The following is a 19,178-nucleotide window of genomic DNA, read 5'->3' as shown; positions in this document are numbered from 1 at the left end:
ACATCATAGGGCATTTACTGAACACTGTCTAGGTGGTGAACACCTACATACAGCCTGGCACAACGAAGGATATATAATATAGAGAGAGTTCCTACTGCTGTCAAGGTACACAGAGTCTTGGTGGGCATGGGTACAATATAACTTACACAAATGAGGCAATTATAGAACATTCAAGACAATATAGAGATATTACCAAAATACACCAAAAAGACAAATTCAGGAAAGCAAAAGACAATACAGGCTAAAGTAGCAAGGAAAAATAATGCGGAATAGTCCTACTAGAGCTGGGCTTGAAGAGTCATTTAGCAGAATGTCTTTGCAACACTGGGCTGTTTTACAGGTCTATATAGACACCCTGGGGGCTAGGAAGATATAAAAGAGACAACAATCCCTACCTTCAAGTTTACAGTGTAAGAGAACAAGAAATGAAAGGAATAAAAAGAGACTGGGATAAAGAAAAGGAGCAAAAGTATGGAGAAGATGGAGAACTGATGAGCAGAAAGGATGAGGGAGAAGGGAAAACAGAGAACTAAATTCCGATTCTTGTTAAAATCGGTTTTCTCAAGCTAATGAACATGTTGGAAATATTATATACATGAAAAAAGCACATTTTTTTTCTTATGGCAGCAGGACTGCCGATGACGTAGCTACTGTATGAATTTGCAAAGTCCTAAAGAGAATGACAAGAACGGATTCTGCTTAAAAGTGACATGACCATGGTCCATTACTAGGAAAAGCCTGCTAAAAATGACTTACGTCATCAGGTTATGGGGATAAGCCCTCCACAAGATAGTTGGGTCTGAGATGTAGTTTTCCTAAGAAAGAAGATATAAAAATTAGCCTATGGAGTACAATGCAAACTTCTTGGGAAATAACACTGTATTTTCATTTCTTGAACATTTATAATTTCCCAGACCAGGCTCCAAAGAGTCCCACTGAAGTTGAACTTTTTAGTTATTTCTGAGTCCGTTGAATTGCTTATTTTAGCAAAGTAAAAACCACTATGAAAGACATGAGGTCAAATAAGAATAATTCCTGGCCTTCAAAATTCTTTCAATTCATCAGGGTAAAAAATACATGTAGGTGAACAAACATAAAACAACCCAAAACCAGTAATGTATATAACAGAGGTTAACAGTGGCTACGGGAGAGATGAATTTTGTCTCGGGTAATCGGAGGAGGGTTTTGAGAAAGACGTGGCACTTGGCAGTGGATGGAGGGTGAAGGTGTTGCCAAGTTTTATAGGATGATGTCCACACACCGACCCAATCTATTCAGTGAGAATTATTGTACACGTAAAAACAAACAAACAAAAAAACCTCTCAAATGACTTATCTTTAATAAAAATAATTTCCCACTGAAATGTGTACTTTTATATTTTTTTCAAAAAATTGTACACTAGATTTTAAGCTAAAATTACATACATTTATAAAGTATTATAGAAACAGCAGTATAAAATGGAATGAGCCCTGGAAAGATTGAGTTTTAGTGTATTTCCAACATTAAATATCATACACTTGCCTGTTTACTCATCTTTAACACAGTAATGCAAAAAAATTGTGTGTCCTGATAAACTCAAAAAATTTGTACACTCTGGAGTCCATATAAATTTCAGAGATTGTGGATACTGAAACTGATGTAGATACTCCCTTCCCCCTCATTAGTTAGAATGATACACTTAAAGGTTTTGATAGCTTTAACTGAAAAATTATATAATATTTTAAGTTGCTTGGACAATACTCAAGTTTTTTTTTTTTTTTTCAGTAGGCTCCACACCCACCTTGAAGCCCAACATGGGGCCTGAACTCATGACTTTGAGATCAAGGGTTAGGCACTTAATCAAATGAGCCACCCAGGAGCCCCTCAGACTATTTTTAAAAGAGGAAATGACTGGAAACATTACAACTCATGGAACCCACTAAAAGTATCACTGACCTCTGACTCTTTTGCTAATAGAGAGTTATCTGCAAATGATTACAAGATACAAAATCGACATTCAGACTGACTGAAAATGAATAACTTTCTGAAACACAGACATAGTTTAGAATTTCTGCTGTATAAAAACTAATCAAAAGAGCCATTTATCGCTGAAATCTGATTTATACTAGTTCAAACAGAATTCCTCATCTTAGATAAGAACAAGAATACAAGAGGGATTTTCTAAGGTTCAGGATTTGCTTACGAGCATTAAAAATAGGACATCATTTTTTGTTCTGGGTATACAACATAAATACTTTGAGAAATGAAAACTTCAGCACAGTATATACTTACAGATATTAGAATGAATGTGCCCCAAATACAAGAGAAAAGGTAGAATGCACTAAGCTGACCAGATTCATTAAACTTGCTGTGTTTCGTTTTGGAGAAGTGCATTCGCCTATTAATTTTCTAAAAATAAAAACAACCATTAGTAATTAAGAATATATTATAAAATATATTTAATACATGACTACCACAGTATGGAGAGCTAGTACTTTACAAAGTATAGATTTCTAAGATTGCATACTTACATCCAACACATACTCTTGAATTATGGCATGAATAATTATCGCCACTAGCATGTAGAAGAAAACTGTAGCCAAATCTTTGATACCATAGTAATAAAGGGACACTGATTCAGCAGCTTGTTCTTCTGAAGGCCAAAAAGGACAGGACAAACATACACAAAAATATACATTAAGATTATAAAAACAGCACTAAGTACAACATAGTTATGGAAACAAACAAAAGAAGACTAATAACCTAATAAATAAATCCCACAGAAACATCATAGGTAATTTGCCTTTAGACATTTTGAGTCTTAGGAGCAATGAAAATTGAAGACACCACCTAGAAATCTAAGGCCTCAGAAATTACTTACAAAAGATTTGACACGTGTTAGTTACAGCCATTACAGCCATCAAAGACCAAAAAACAGGGAAAGGGAGGCCATACTCAGATCCTCGAAAAGACTGTAAAATTGGTATTATCCCAGGTAGAGATCGGATTATACTTAGGTTACACAAAGTTATACTTAGCCTGTATGTCTGTCTTTTCATGGAATTTTGAAACTTTCTACCTCATTTCAAATTAAACACTTCATTATGATTCTGATGGAAAAAAATGATTTAATCTATATATGAATTAGTTTTGATCTATAAGCAGTAGAGATAGAAGCAACTGCTACTTAAAATTGTTTTTAATCCTTGAAATTGTCATTTTTCAAAACAAATCTTAATCAAATACTTGTGAATTGCTATAGCTTATTACCAAGCTTCACGATTATGGAAACAATTGCGGAAAAGAAGCATTATTCTTCTCTGGCATATTCAAATTTCAAAACAACTTTGTGATTTTGAGGGATCTGATATCTAAGTCACTAAATCAAATATGGTTCACATCTGAACAACACGGGTTTGAACTGCATGGGTCCACTTACCTGCCGATTTCTTTCAAGAAATACAGTACGGTACTGTAAATGTACATTCTTGTCCTTATGATTTTAGTAACATTTTCTTTTTTTAAATAACATTTTCTTTTCTCTTAGCTTACTTTATTATAAGAATGCAGTATATAATACATACACAAAACATGTTAATTGACAGTTTATGTTACTGGTAAGGCTTCTGGTCACCAGTAGGCTATTGTAGCTAAGTTTGTGGGGATTCAAAAATTATATATGGATTTTTGATTGTGCAGCGGTCGATGCCCCTAACCTCTGCATTATTTAAGGGTCAACTGTATTTATACAACTATATAACTGAATTAAATCCAATTCAACGTTTTTCATATATATATATGTGTGTATATATATATATACACATATATACATATATATACATATATACATCTATCTGATCTTGCATTCTAAATACAGAGCCAAATACTTGTCTGAATATGTTAATATTTTATTAGCCAAATACCCTCACCCATGCTAGTTAACTGTATTACTGTATTCAATTGCAACCAATATCCAATAACAACTTGATTTTCACATAGCCCAATTTAGAAATAAAACACTTAGGGGTACCTGGCTGGCTCAGGTGGTATAGCATGTGATTTTTGATCTTAGGATTGTAAGTTCAAGCCCCATGTTGGGTGTGAAGCCTACTTAAAATAAAAAAAAAAAAAAAAAAGAAAAAAGAAAAAAGAAAGAAAGAAAACTTTTAAAAATAAAGCCTGAAAGTGTAGTTTGGATGCTATTATAACTCCTAGAGTTTACTGACTTCCTCTTTAATCAAGTAACTATTACAGGTAGAGCACAACAAAAACACAAAAATAAAACAGGCTTAAAAGGATTGTTATAGGTCCAAAACATAACTCATAGGTCAGAGAAACTGAACCTAAACACTGTACCTTTAGAAACCTTGATTGAATGGTAACACTTTAACAATACACTTTAACAATATCTATTCTTAGAATTTTCTTGTGGAAAAGATCAGAAGGAAGAGAAGGCAAAAAGAAAAAAAAAAAAAAAGGAAAGTCAAGTCCACTTGGAAAATATACAATAAACATTAAACACATAAATTCCGATTTTCATATAGTGCATAGGGTGCAGCCAACAAAAACATCATTTCTGCATTACAAAATCATCAAAATAATGTTCAGCCTAATCATGAATGAAATCTGTTAAAATGAAGGAATTTAGTACTCATGGAAATTTCCAAGTTTGTTCAAGTAAACTAACAGAAAACTACCTACCTGTTGCAGGGAGGGTAACATTGTACTGAAGAGTCACAAAAATGATAGAGGCTTTTGCTGTTATCTAGAAGGAAAGAAAGAAAGAAAGGAAGGAAGAAAGAAAGAGAGAAAGAAAGAAAAAAAAAAAAAGATCAAGTTAATCTGTGACCTTCTCCCAAATAGAAGACCAGGGGAGGAAACCATTAAAAGTTCTGCCCCAAATCTAAGAACCAAGGGCACCCTAGTTCCTGTGGCACCATGACAGGCCCAACTGGAATTCCTGATCACCAAGGAGTTGAGCTTGGGAGTGAACATAATTCACCTGAGAGTGCTGCAGTTTAGATGAGTCTGTGTTATTCCTAACTTTAGATTTCTAAAGGGACACTCTGCAGTTCCAGTAAATAGGGATTTGATCCAAAAAAGACTCTCTACTCTGTACCATGAACAAAGTTCCTATCAAGAAAAAACTGGAATGTAAATTCATACAGAAAAGGAAGCACAGTTACCATGACAAAATGGATCCAAGGTAGGGTCTGTGGTGTATGTTTATCTCCCACACATTTGGGACAGTTAAGTGGTCAACAAATACTTAACTGACCTGACTACTGGTAAAAATGAAGTGGTCAGAACAGAAAGATGGGATGCTTATTCAATATTTATAGGCACCCGGTAATGTGCTAGACAAGAAAGGACAACAAAGATGAATGATACAATTCTTGATGACTCACAGCTCAGTTGGGTCAGGAAGATAAGTAAACGCAAGTGTTATAATTCTATAGAATCAGTGCAAACAGGTACTCAGGATAAAGAATGCATTTTGTTTTTGTTTTGCTTTTTTCCTGGAGTGGGGAATGAGGCAAAGGCTTCTCAGAGCATGTGGTGTGGAACTGTCTCTTGTTGGAAACAGAAGTCCCCTAGCCTCATAAAGAGGGACGACAAGGGCAGCTTAGATAAAAGAAGAGAAAGCACAAAGGTTGAGTAGCAGCAAACATGAGGCCTGGCATGGATATGCATCAGTAAGCAGTAGAAAAGACTGGAAAACTTATCGAGTGCTAGGAAGGGCCTTGTTTGTTGAACTAAATAGTTTAGATTTTATTTTGGCACAACTGGAGAATTGTGGGGGCGGGGGGAGTTTGTGTTTTTCAGAAAGATCATGGATGTAACCTACTAAGTGGTCTCTAAAGCATCAGATCCATTCTCCACACTTCAACCGGAATCACCTTCTGACCATGTTAACACCTTTCCCCATGCCACCCATCCTCTATCCCCACCCCAAAAATCCTTCACTGGATTCCCATTCTTTGTAGGGTAAAGAACAAGATCTTTAACGCGGACCATACAACAATCTGTGCCCATTCCCTTCTCTCCAGCCCTACCTCAGACCACTGCCTCCCGCACTCCTCCCATTACAGGGTCTGTGCAAGTTCTATCTGAAACCCTGTTGAAAACCTTCCCCCTTCAGATCTCAGTTCAATCACACCTTTTCAAGGAAGCCTTCCCTGTCTTCTTAGAGTAGGTCACTTCCTTGGTTAGATTATCTCAGAAAACTGTGTTCCTTTCTTTCAAAACACATACTGTTGGTGTGATAATATTACTAATTTCTATCACACTCATTAGAAAGTAAGCTCCGTAAGAGCTGGGACCATGCCTGTTTCTTCATTACATGCTTAGAGCCCAGCACAGGGCCTCCTGACCCATATTAGATTGACTGATCGGTACTGTTGAATAAATACTCGATAACACATAAAATGAAGTACACAAATCAAAATATAAAACTTCTGCAAGATACCACATGAAAGACAGTAAGACCTGAACTAACACGGTGATAGTGGGATAGAGGCAGAATAAGGCTTGGGGAGTAAGAAGAAAGAGTCAAAGATTATGTATGGACACTTACAGCTTGAACAATTAGGTGAAAAGTAACATTATTAATAAAAATGTGGAATACAAGAGGAGGAGCAGATTTTGGGGAAAAGAGGAAAAAACTGAGTTTTAGATGAACTTAGATTTCTGTGAGATACACAGGTGGAGAGACCAGTGGGCATATAAGCCTACGCCTGGAACTCTGCCGAGAGACCCTTGCTTAAAGACTTGGGAGTCTCTACTTTACAGGTAGTAGTTGAAGCTTTGGGGGTACATAAATCACTTATGGAGAGTGCACAGTGTTTGTAGAGAAGTAGGACAACATCAGAGCCATGGAGTGGGCAGAGAAAAAGCTGGTGGCAAAATGAGAAGAAATGATTAGAGAGGCAGAAAGAGAATGAAGAGGGCTTGATGCCCTTGAAGCTAAGGAGGAAACATGGCAAAAAGGTATGGCTAATAAAGTCAAGGTTTCAAAAGAGACTTGGCAGGAAAAGAGTACAATTGACTGGACAGTTTAAGAAGTCAACAGTGGTCACAGCTTGAGTGATCCCAATGAAGCAGTGAGAGCAAAAACCACATATAGTGGACTGAAGAACACAAGAGAAAGAAAATGGTATCTAGCAATAGATGCCAGGTCAAAATTAATGTTTTTATGATGAGAGAGACTGAGCTTGTGTGGGGGCAATTAAGAAGGTGCCAGGGAAAAGGAAGAAATTCAGCATAGAAGGGGATAATGGACAGGAAGATCTCACAAGGAATGAAATGTAAGGATAGAGCTAGAAGTTAATTTTGAATAGTTTTCTTCTTAGATGAGGAAGCAGTAATGGATGAGACAGATAAGTGCAAAAGGCAGGAAAACTGAAGAAATTCACATCTAATAAACTCTTATTTTCTCTGTAGGGGGAAAAAAAAGCAATGCCATCTGTTAAGCGTAATGGGGGATTTGGATGATGAATATTTATATTGTTCCTATAGGGAAAGGAGCTGGCCAGGGAAAAGTAAAAAAGATCACTGGGTGTTACTGATGTCTGAGATTAGAAACCTTTGATTTGTAACATAATCTATCCACACAAGTGTAGCACTTTCTCTGGCAACCCTCAGCAATCCATGAATGGAGAAGCACATAAAAGGCGGATGCTGGTTGGATATTTGCAGGGCTAATATGGAGAAAGACCATGAGGAAAGGGAGCTGAGGGCCTGGGGTGAGTGGGGACAAGTAGTTAAAGTCTACAGGAAGAAAGCAAAGCAATGCGGGGGCCACGGGACCATAAAAGCTTAGACTAGGTAGAGAGCTGGCATACGAACAGTAGAATGAGGGAGATGAAACAATATGTAGGTTGTGGCTGTGTTCTGTTCTACTGGAATTCAGAATCTGGAAACAAGGCAGGCTACGTGATAAAGTCCACACTATGGGCACTAAAGTGAGTTGCTTAACTGTGGTAGATATGTAAAGGTCACTCGAATAGAAAAGGCGAGGAAGGCTTCTGGTATTACCATTTGGGTCATTCATACGGATGCATCAGAGCAGAATGAGGGCATGAGTTTCTAGGGCAACACTGCTTTCATGTGATTATTTTTAATAAAGTTGACTGATTACTAAATTTCATTTTTTTGATATCTTTGTTTAGACTTCTCACACATCAGCACATAACATACTTTCACCACATACCTGTTTCTAGTTTGGAATATGAGGTCACCACTACCATAGCTAAGAAAACTACTTAGGAGTCCTTTAAAAAGGACAAGTGAAATTCTTTAAAGATAAATTTAATATCAAATACCAAAAGCAACAAAAACTGGATTATCTTTTTATGGTGGGCTTCCAAATACAATTAAAACCTGGCCTCCAGCTACTTTAGCATGTGGCATTAAGTAGAGCAAGAGGAAAACTACAAACCACACATCCCAAAAAGTTTATTGAAAAAGCAAACCAGTAATCATGCTATTAGCCATTCCCAGGCCTCCTAAGACTCACACCCCAGCTAGCAATCCTTTAAATTAATATTACAATCAGTTAATAGTAAGACAAAAATTAGTTTGGAATAAAATACGTTGCAAAAACATGCGTTACACTCAGAAGTAAAAATAACTGAGTTTATGACAGTTTTGGACGTTTACAAGAAAAGAATGAGACTTACATAGATACATCTTGAACAGGTCACATAAACCCTGAGGAATTACCTAATTCTATGAGTATGTAATATCATGAATATCCTAATGTTTGCTTAATCAAATGGTCACCAGCTGAGGCTTGGTATTTTTTTCTTGCTAAAATTATTTTGTGCTTGTTAGAAGAAGGTGTGACTTACTATATTGACTGTATGCCTGAAAGATAAAGACAATTTCTGAGTATCAAATTCCACTTCCCCACCAGCTGATATAAACTTAAGTTCTTAAAAAATGAGATGGAAAGAAAACGTTAGCATTAAGGCACATCATCCTTAAAAATACAACAAGCCTCTAGAACTCTTCTAAGATAGCTACAGTTGTAAATGCTCCCTCAAGTCTGCTTGGTACACACAACCCGGCCTCCTGCAAAGAAGCTCCTTTCCAGATGAAAATATTCCTCTTGGAAAGCCCTAACTCCTCTTATCCTCACTTGAATTCCCAAACATCCTTTTTTGATTGTTCAAATTTTCCTAACTCAAATACGAAGTCATTAACTATAGACCGTGATATGCATTATGTGGACAGATACTGACTGCTAAAACCATGATTTTAAGTTACAAGCAATTTTTGATAACATGAAGTTTCCTGGAAATTAAACTTCGATTTCTCCAAAACAGTCTACTTCTTTTTCAACCTTTTTTGTATATGAATCTCTTTAAATGCTAACCACTGGACTCTTCTCTCACATTTAAAAATGCTGTCTTCTAGGGGGGCCTGGGTGGCTGTCAGTTAAGCGTCCGACTTCGGCGCAGGTCATGATCTCAAGGTTTGTGGGTTGGAGCCCCACGTCCAGCTCTGTGCTGACAGCTCAGAGCCTGGAGCCTGCTTTGGATTCTGTGTCTCCCACTCTCTCTGCCCCTTCCCCGTTCAAGCTCTGCCTCTCTCTCTCTCTCTCTCCTTCAAAAATACACATTAAAAAAAAATGCTGTCTTCTATTTTCAACTTTGATAAATATCTAATGAATAATAATAGCTACTATTTATGGCATGGCTCCTGTAAGCCAAGCACTGAACTAAAGCCATGATACACATTAGTTAATGTAATTCTCAGAGTAACCCAATGAGCCTCGTTTTACAGAAAAGGAAACAAGTTCTGAGAAGTTAAATGATATGCCCTAGGTCACCTAGTGAGCAGGCTGCAGAGCCCTAACTTGAACATGAGCCCCTTTAGCTACAGCATCTATGCTTCTACAGTATATCTATATCGATTTTTCATTTTGGCTAGTAATACAGTATCTGTTATCACTTTGTCAATTTCACCATAAATCCTCTGACATTTCCTCAATATATTTACACAAAAGGCTTAGCAGGTTCTACAGCAAAAACATCAACTTCTCTATTATTCTAGCACAAATACTGTAATTCTATAGTTATGTTAATGTTAGTTAATTTGAGATTCAGCAGCAATTATTTTAAAAGTCAAATAGGAAAACTAACCTAATTAAGTTTTTCTGATGTGTAGATAACATGCATTCAAATCCTAAACTTTATTTAACATGTGGTAAGAAACATGTACAATTTGCACAAACACCCCTCTTCTGTATATTACTTTAATGTTCCCTCAACTTCTATTTAAGTCTTTGTTGTGTCTTTTCAGATTTACAAATTTTACAGATTACATAGAGTCAAAAATCCACTCACCATATAAAGAAATCATTGACGTGGGGCAAGGTATAGGTGGTGAACTCCCCTCAAAATATGGTAAAAGATTGTGAAATCTCTTACATAAAAGCAAAGTTATACCATTTTTAAGTGTCGGGATTTCTGATTTATATTCCATTTCAATGAAAACAATGCAACTATACCCTGCAGGTAATATTACTCTTAAATTATATTTTTAAAGTCAGGAATTCTTAACATGTGGAGATGGGTTATGGCAACTTTTACAAAACTGTTTTTACAAAATTGTACATACCAAAGTATCACTTCAAATATCAAGGCAGAAAATATATACAAATGCAAAATTCGGAAAGTGAGTACATATGTTTGGAATTGCATTTTTAATATCATACATTCATATAGTACTTTACACAACCATCAGATGCTCTCACACCATATTATCTGATTCTTGTAACAGCGGCTGTGAGAATGCCACAGGTGCTGTTATTTCCTTACCCAGAAACACTGAGGCTTAGACTTGAGTCACCCAATAAGTAAGTAGCATAGGGCCAGCCGAATAGCGTGGGACGTATGTTAGTTCCCTTCTAACTTTTCCTTCCACCATACCTACTACCTCCTTAGTAGTGGACTGGGTGGAATAAATGACACTATCAGGAATCAAAAAAATCTATCTAGGTCCAGAAAAGCCTATTAAAAGACAAGTAAAAGTAAACTAAAATGTTAACTTACCTAATAACACTTATAAAACCCACATCGACTCCACTTAAAAATTTTATTCATCTTGTTCACAAAAAAAATTTATTCATCTGTCACTGGCAGTCTCGTTCTATTAGTTTTTCTCAAGAATTCTTAACGTCACTCATTGAACAAATATTTTTAAAACACCTACTATATCCCAGGTACTATTCCAGGCACTGGAAACAGACTAATAAAACCTCAAAGTTTCTGCCCTCACCGAAGTTATATTCCAGGAGGAGGGAGACAAACCATACATAAGTAAAATAATCAGTATATCTGATGGGGCATAGCGGCTATATAGAAAATTTTTAAAGGAAAAGAAGGTAAGGAATGGGCGTGTGTACTGAGGAGCGAGGGAAAGAAAACCGTAGGATGTTACATACACGTTCACCTTGCAAAGTTTATTACCCCTATTCAACAGCTGTTAAATAAGTCATCAAAATACTAGGCATGTGGGAAGAGAATTTACACACTCCTGACATTTCCATTCTCTCATACTTCAAGAAACAAAAAGAAAATCACTCGGTTTCTTGGCACGGCTGTTCAGAAGCTACATTTATGGATCAGATCTTGTTTCTTTAAGGAAAAAGCAAGAGTCACGGCAAAAAGTTCGGTAAGTGACTGGTAATAATAGCAGCTTGGGAGAGAAGAATGAAAACAATCGGGTGTGCCTCAATGTACCGAACTCGTGGAGATCACTCGCTGCCCCGCGGCCACCGCCCTTCAAATAGGCAGCAGACGCCTGGCTCCGGCTGTTGTCCGTTCATCCCGAACTCGGTCCTACAAGGGCCCCCCCGAGGCCTGGCCTCCCCTAGTCTCCAGCCCGCGCCGGTCGGACGCACTCGGCGCCCAAGGCCGGCCATCCCCCAGCCAGCCCGCCCACCCGCCCGGGAGCCAGCTCGGCGGCACAGGGGCCGCCCCCGCCGCCCGCCGGCCCCTCGCCGGCTGCCACGTAACCCTTCGCGGGAACCAGGAACTGCGCGGCGAGGCCGGCGGGAGGGGACGGGGACAGGGACTGGGGCGGGGGCGGGGTGTGCGTGGAGGCTAAGTGGGCGACGCGGTGGCCCCCAGCTCCTGCGGGCGGTGGCCAGGCCTGCCGGGGCTCGGCATCCCCAGGCCCGCGCGGGGCAGGGCAGGGCAGGCCTGCACTTCGGGGTCCAGGGGGCCGGCACCTCCCCCCCAGCCCCGTCCCCCGCGGTCCAGGGCCGAGGGGCCGAGGGGCGGGGGAGCCGGGGGCCCGAGGCTGGCAGCCCGGGGAGGGGGCGGCGGGGCGGGCGGTTGGGGCGCGGGGCGGACTCACCTCGAACATGAGCCCCAGCAGGAAGACCATCGCCACACAGGAGACGATGTCCGCGTGATTCTGCAGGATGAATTCGTGGCTCAGGACCGGGGGGCTCTTGGTGCTCTTCTTGCGAATCGCCATGGTGAAGCCACCGCCCGTGCCTGCAGGTGCTCCCCGGCTCCGCTGTTTCCAGCTGCTCACCGACTAGCTGCCGCCGCCGCCTCCCCCTGCCTGCTCCTCACAGCCCCGCCGCTGCCACTCGCTGGGGCTTCACTTCCCATCCCACAGCCAGTACGCAGCCGCCAGGGCCGCCCGAAAAAAAAAAAAAAAAAAAAAAAAAAAAAAAAAAGGCAAGCCCACAGCGGGGGTGAGCATGCGCACCGGGGAGACGGCGCTCGCTCGTGCCGGGGCCGCCCCTGCGAGCCCACAGCGCCGCCTGGGGACCGGAGGCCGTCGGCCCACGGCCGGGCCTGGGTACTGAACCAGAGCGGCACGCCCACTGCTCCGCTGCCGGACGAGGTTGGGAGTCGCTTGAGGCGCGAGCTTCCAGCGCCTAGTTAACAGGCTGAGTCCGCGGCGGGTCGGAGAGCGGCCACGTGCGGTGGCGTGCAGAGTCGCAAGCATGCCTTCCCGCCCACCTGCCCACGCTGGGCTTGGGTGTCAGTGCTTGTCTCCATATAGATAGTCACTTCTTGAAAGCCGCAGCCGCCATCAAGATAATCTAAATACGACCACAGCCTAACTACATACACAAGGGTAAGGTGCATCCTTCAGTTTTAGCATCTTTTAAAAATTAACTTCAGAGTTATTTTGAACTCTCTTGGTGACTTAAAAAAAACTGTTGAAAGCTTGAACGAGTTTTAAAAAAGGAACAATTCCTATTCAGCCCCACCTACCCATCCTCCGCCCTTCCCTGCCCCCATTGGGTCTCTCACTGAAAACAATCACCATCACTTTGGGTTTACTTACTTGATTCCTGTTTGCATTTCTTAGTAATCTAGAGAGATGGTAACGAAGGTTTCTGGACTAGATAGGTCTTCCTCTTTTATCTTCTCAAACCAAGACTTCCTTTGTACTTTTTCTTTTAAATTGCACCACTGTTTACCCATTTGCCAAATCTAGAAACCGAAGTCATCCTGGACTGATACCTTTCAGCATTCTTCCACATCCAAACTATTGTCAGACACAGGTAATTCTATCCCTTTGCACCTTTACCACTGCCACAGCCTGAGGAGGGGACTTATTTCTTGCTTACAACATTACAACTCTGGTGAATCACTGAGTGGTTTAAGATGATGGTTTTTTGAGTCCGAATTCTGCCACTTATGACCTGAATGACCATGGACAAGTTACTTAATTTCTATGAGACTCGATTTCCTCATTTGTGTATTCATTTATTGAAAAAAATACTGAGCGTTTGCCTACGTGCTCGGCACTGGGGATACAGAACTGAATGAGAAATACAAATTAACCTGTTCTTGGGCATTTTCATTTTAGAGAGTGGAGAGGATCTTTAAACAGGATTTAAAAAGTGAAACATATGTTAAGTTGAGATGAGGGTCCTAGACAAAAAAATAAAGCAAATGGAGTAAGGGAAGCGTGGGGAAGTTATATTTGCCTGAAGACTTGAAAGAGTTGAGGGATCAAGCCATGCCGATATCATTTCTATAAAGAGGAGATGATTGTAATTAAATGAGATGCAATTACATGAGGTGATTCCAAGAAAGTGCTTCGTAGAGAATTAGGGCTCTATACACGTTAGCTATGAATGTTCTTCTTTCTGGTCAAATGATTACTAGTTTCATTTACCTCCAAATCACCTTTCAATTTTTACATTAGAATGGTGCATTGAACAGGCTCAAGATTTCTCGGTGGTTTTCCTTTTCTTTCATGGAAAGCTAGCATGACTAAATAGCTCTTCATGATTTGGCCCCTGCCTACCCAGACAGGCTCAAACCCTGCCGTAATAGACTCCAATTTCTTAGTTCAAGCATTACTGGCTTCACACACTATACACTCTACAGCATGCGCTCTCCCCTGGCTTTGTGCCTGCTGCTGCTTCTGCCTGAAATGTTTTCTCCTTTCCCCTTCATACACCCAGCACACTCCCACTGTTTCTCCAAGTCACATTCATGTGTGATCTCTTTGAAACCTTCGCTGACTTCTATGACTGATCTAGGCGTTCTGTCTCTTATGATTCAATTGTGTTTTTTAAAACACATTTTTAAGATTTTAAGTTGAAATTTTAGGGGCGCCCGGGTGGCTCAGTCGGTTAAGTGTCCCACTGGGTCAGGTCATGATGTCACAGTTCATGGGTTCGAGCCCTGCGTCGGGCTCTGTGCTGACAGTTCAGAGCCTGGAGCCTGCTTCGGATTCTGTGTCTCCCTCTGTCTCTCTGCCCTTCCCCTGCTTGTGCTCTCTCTTTCTCTCTCTCAAAAATAAACAAACATTAAAAAAATTTAAGCTGAAATTTTAAGTTTTTAATAATTTATATCATATAGTTCAAGTGCACAATTTGATGGTGTATATTAACAAAGTTGTGCGACATCATCACATTCTAACTTAAGGACATTTTTGTCATCCTCCAAAAAAATCCCATACACGTTACCACTCACTCTCCATTTTCCCAGGCAGTCTTGGCAGCCCTTGGCAACCACTAATCTCTCTGCATCTCTAGATTTGCCTGTTCTGACATTTCATATACACAGAATTGCGGTCGTTTGTGACTGGCTTCTTTCACTCACCATAAGTGAGGTTTTTGAGGTTCATCCGTGTTGTAGCATGTAGCAGCATTTCATTCCTTTTTATGGGCAAAATAATATCCATTGTAAGGATATATCACATCCTCTCTATCCATTTATCAGTTCATAGGCATTTGGTTTGTTTCCACTTTTTGGCTATTGTGAGCGATGCTGCTGTGAACATTAGTATATAAGTTTTGTAAGGATGCTTATTTTCAGTTCTTTTGGGCTGTATACCTAGGAGTGGAACAGTAGAATTGCTGGTCATATGGCAACTTTATGTTTTACTTTTTGAGAAACTGTCAGACTGATTTCCAAAGTGGCTGTACCACTTAAAGGATCTTACGATCCTACCAGCAACGTCTGAGGGTTCCAATTTCTGTACACGTTTCCCAGCAGTTGTTATTTTCTGTCTTCTAATTTTATCTATCCCAGTGGGTGTGTCTTAGATGTACATTTCCCTACTGACTAATGCTGTTTACCAGTAGCCATTTCGTGTGCTTACTAGCCATCTTTGGAGAAATGTCTATTCAAGTCTTTTGCTAGTTTCTATAATGGGTTATTTTTTAAAAAATTGATTGAGTTATGAGTTTTTAAAGTGTATTCTAGATATGAGTCCCTTATCAGACACGTGACTTGAAAATATTTTTTCCCAGTCTGTTTGTTGTCTTTCTGTTTTCTTGCTGGTGTCCTTTGAAGCACAAAAGGTTTAAATTTTGATGAAGCCCAATTTATCTGTCTTCTCTTCTATCACTTGCTTTCTGTGGCCTTGGAAATCATTGCTTAACGCAAGATGACACAGATTTACTACCGTCTTTTTTTCTAAGAGCTTTATAGTTTTGGCTTTTATATGTAAGTCTCTGATAATTCAGTCGTATTTTGTACATCATTTTACTTTAGCCGTTGCCATACTGTATTCTCATTGTAAGTCTGCCTGTCCCGTAGACTAGTGCTCCTCGGGAAATGGGAGTCATTTCGTCATCGTATCTCCTATTACTTGGCACTTTGCTGCCAAGTTTTAGTGCTCCATGTCTATTGAGTGAATGAAAAGGAAAAAGGTTTCACGTGGCCTAGACAAAAACTTAAAATAGTTTACCCAACAAACAAATATAAAGGTGAATGGAAATCATGGCTCTACAAATTTAGTGATTTTGAAGATACTTAAAGAGCACTTGCCCTTTCCGCGCTACCCAGGGAAGGGTCCATATGGTGTTGTTCTGCATTCCTGTCGTTAAAGGAAACTTTCATAATGTCCAGAGCCCTTGATGTCCTGTAAATGAAGGAGGAGGAGGGTGTCCTCAAATTCCTTGCGGCAGGAACCCACTTAGGTGGCGCCAACCTTGACTTCCAGATGGAACTACATCTATAAAAGGAAATGTGATGGCATCTGAAGAGAACGTGGGAGAAGCTTCTGCTGGCAGCTTGTGCCATTGTTGCCGTTGAAAACGGCTCCCGTCAGTGTCCTATCACCCAGGAATCCTGGCCAGCGAGCTGGGCTGAAGTTTGCGGCTGCTACTGGAGCCGGTCCCACTGCCGGCCACTTCACTCCTGGAACCTTCACTAACCGGATCCAGGCAGCCGTCCGGAAGCCGAGACTTGGGGTGGTTAGGATCCCAGGGCTGACCACCACCCTCCCACAGAGGCGTCTTCTGGTAACCCCCCTGCCATCACTCTGTGTAACACAAACTCTCCTCTGCGCCGTGTGGACATTGCCGCGCCTTGCAACAACAAGGGAGCTCGCTCAGTGGGTCTGACGTGGTGGTCGCTGGTCCAGGAAGTTCTGCACGTGCGTGACGCCATTTCCCGTGAACACCCATGGGAGGTCACGCCTGATCTCTGCTTCTACAGAGAACCTGAAGAGGTTGAAAAGGAAAAGGCTGTGAGCAAGGAGGAATTGCAGGGTGGACGGACTGCTCCAGCTCCAGTGAGGTCACCGCTACTCAACCTCAAGTCGCAGACTGGTCTGCAGGCGCAGCAGGTGCCCTCTGTGCCTGTTCAGCAGTTCCCTCCTGAAGCCTGGCGCTCTCAGCCTGCCGTGCGGACCGGTGTGCAGCTCCCACTGTTCCGGGCACTGAGTTGGGAGGAACAACCCCGGAGTGGTCTTAAGCTGCCCCTCCACAAAGGCAAACAAAATGGCAATAAGGTTAACAGAAGTGAACAGTTTCAAGATAGATAGATAGATAAATAAATAAATAAATAAATAAATAAATAAATAGCACTTGCAATGCACTAAGCAAATGTTAAGCACTAGGGATATAACTGTGAACAAGACAGATTTAATATTTGTTTCTGAAGCTCATGTACATGAGTCCCCTGCTTTTCAAAAGTTCACGTTACACCACTTCTCTTTATGAAAGACCGATGTTAGTACTTGTTTTTGACGACCAAAAGAAATCCAAAAGAGGATTTTCTCAAAAAGGCACGAAGCAAAAATTGCGTTCAGCATCTGTTTTGCAGTGAGTGGTTACAGAGGCAGTGTGCATCCCAGGCCGCGAGAGTGACCCTGCCAAGCTCCTTCCCCTGGACCTTCCCCGGGAACTCGGCATCTCAGCATCAAGCTGCTTTAAACTGCGGCTGTGAGCATCTGTGCTTTATCTCAATTTATTTTGTACATCTGTTGGCAAGACGGGTCCTAGGGTATCAGAAAAGCCCAAGAAAGATTATTTTTTGGGTCTGAGAATGCTAAAAACCTTTTCATATACATTAATGATAATTGTTTCTTTGCTCTCTGCCATTTCTGCTTACAAAAGGTTTCAGAGGAACACCCTACTTTCCCATAACAGGGGAAACCCGTACCTGGAATAAAAGATGATAAACGAGTACTTACCAGTGTGATGGGTGTTTTCGAGACTTGCTTGGTACAGGGGGGGCGATAGGAATATTCTTGGTCATTTGGAAACTAATCGTTCCAGTAAAGTGAGTTTTTAAATTTAAATAGACTCTTTCAAACCTTAAGAATTTAATTATTTTTTACTCTTTTATGGGAAAATCCTCCATTGGTCTTTCAGTTTCATAAACCTATCATACTCTGGGCAGCCACAGGACTTGAGATGACCATTGGATATGGCAAGGCAGGGGTTGTCTGATTGCGTCAGTCTGGGTTATCCAGGAAACAGACGAGACAGAGTTAGAAGCATAAGAGATTTTTTTGGCAAAAAAAAAAAAATCTCAGACCTGACACCTGAGACCAGAAGGAAGGAGGACCAGGCAGGAAGATCCTCAGATGAAGTTATAGTCTGAGGAGGTTTCAGACAGCCCAGTGGGGAGCACCAGCATGCTGGGCAGAAATGGGGGGGCGCCTTCCACCACTGCTGTGTCAGGGACTGGGGGCTCCCTCCACACACTCCAAAGATGATGGTGTGGAAGTGCAGCACCCACAGTAACAGGCTTGGGATACCCACAGTAACTAGAGGGAGAGTGGAGTTTATGGAGAGGTTGACGACGGCAAGATGAAGTTGTCTTCTTCTGATTGCTTCTGTTTTCTGAGTAAAATACGAAATGAAATCATCAGGAACGGGGATAGTACAATGAAGAGAGAATGGGGTGAAACTGGGAGGGTGAGTGGATTAGGGGAACATAACCAGACCGCAGAAACTTCTTGAGACTTGTAGACGTAAATTCAAAGTGACACTTGTAAGCAGAGTCACACAACTGTCTCCAGCCACACCCCCCGCTTGGATATAGGTGTGGAGAAGGCTGGGTCTTGCAAGGCCAGTATGACAGTGGGGCAAGGATGTTGAGGATGCGTGTAGATGAGGGCAGGGCTCATGAAGTGAAGGTGTGAGGGGTAGTTGTGCTCTGACCCTCTAGCACCCTCCAGCCTACAATCCACTCTTCTGCTGTGAAAGGCATACCTCTATAGACTGCATCCCTGAGGCTCCCTTGCACTCTCTCTGACTCCTAGTTGACTTCGGCTGAGGGAAGGCACTGGCCAAAAATCAGAGGAGAGCTCTGGGGATTTATGGTCCCTGATTCCTCCTTGCCTTACTGTTTCTGGCAGTGGCTGTGGTTTCCTGTGGCCATCGCCCAGTCAGGTAGCCTTTCTCTCACTGTTCCAGCTCTCCCTGGGCTCAGTGAGCTAGCTTATTCTCTCCTTGGCCTCTTCAG

At 41.3% G+C, this 19,178-nt stretch overlaps 1 protein-coding gene and 1 long non-coding RNA gene across 2 annotated transcripts in view; one reads left to right on the top strand and one right to left on the bottom strand.

Moving 5' to 3' along the window:
* The window catches only part of TRAM1 (translocation associated membrane protein 1), a 33,014-nt gene extending 20,352 nt beyond the window's left edge, over positions 1-12,662 (bottom strand). Inside the window, exons 1-5 of the mRNA XM_030303757.2 lie at positions 12,349-12,662; positions 4,681-4,744; positions 2,511-2,632; positions 2,272-2,388; positions 757-815 (exon numbers count right to left, since the gene is read on the bottom strand). Of these exons, the coding sequence (XP_030159617.1) occupies positions 757-815; positions 2,272-2,388; positions 2,511-2,632; positions 4,681-4,744; positions 12,349-12,471 (485 nt within the window). The 5' untranslated portion in view covers positions 12,472-12,662. The remainder of the gene's footprint in view (positions 1-756; positions 816-2,271; positions 2,389-2,510; positions 2,633-4,680; positions 4,745-12,348) is intronic.
* Positions 12,663-12,691: 29 nt separating this feature from the next.
* On the top strand, positions 12,692-17,893 carry LOC115505950. The gene is made up of 2 exons (XR_003966188.1): positions 12,692-13,086; positions 16,309-17,893. It is a non-coding gene; the product is annotated as an uncharacterized LOC115505950 (long non-coding RNA).
* Positions 17,894-19,178: the final 1,285 nt, after the last annotated feature.

Source organism: Lynx canadensis, chromosome F2, assembly GCF_007474595.2.
Source record: "Lynx canadensis isolate LIC74 chromosome F2, mLynCan4.pri.v2, whole genome shotgun sequence".
NCBI classification, from domain to species: Eukaryota; Metazoa; Chordata; class Mammalia; order Carnivora; family Felidae; genus Lynx; species Lynx canadensis.
Note: the sequence above shows the minus strand (reverse complement) of the source record. Positions and strands in the feature narration are given on the sequence as shown.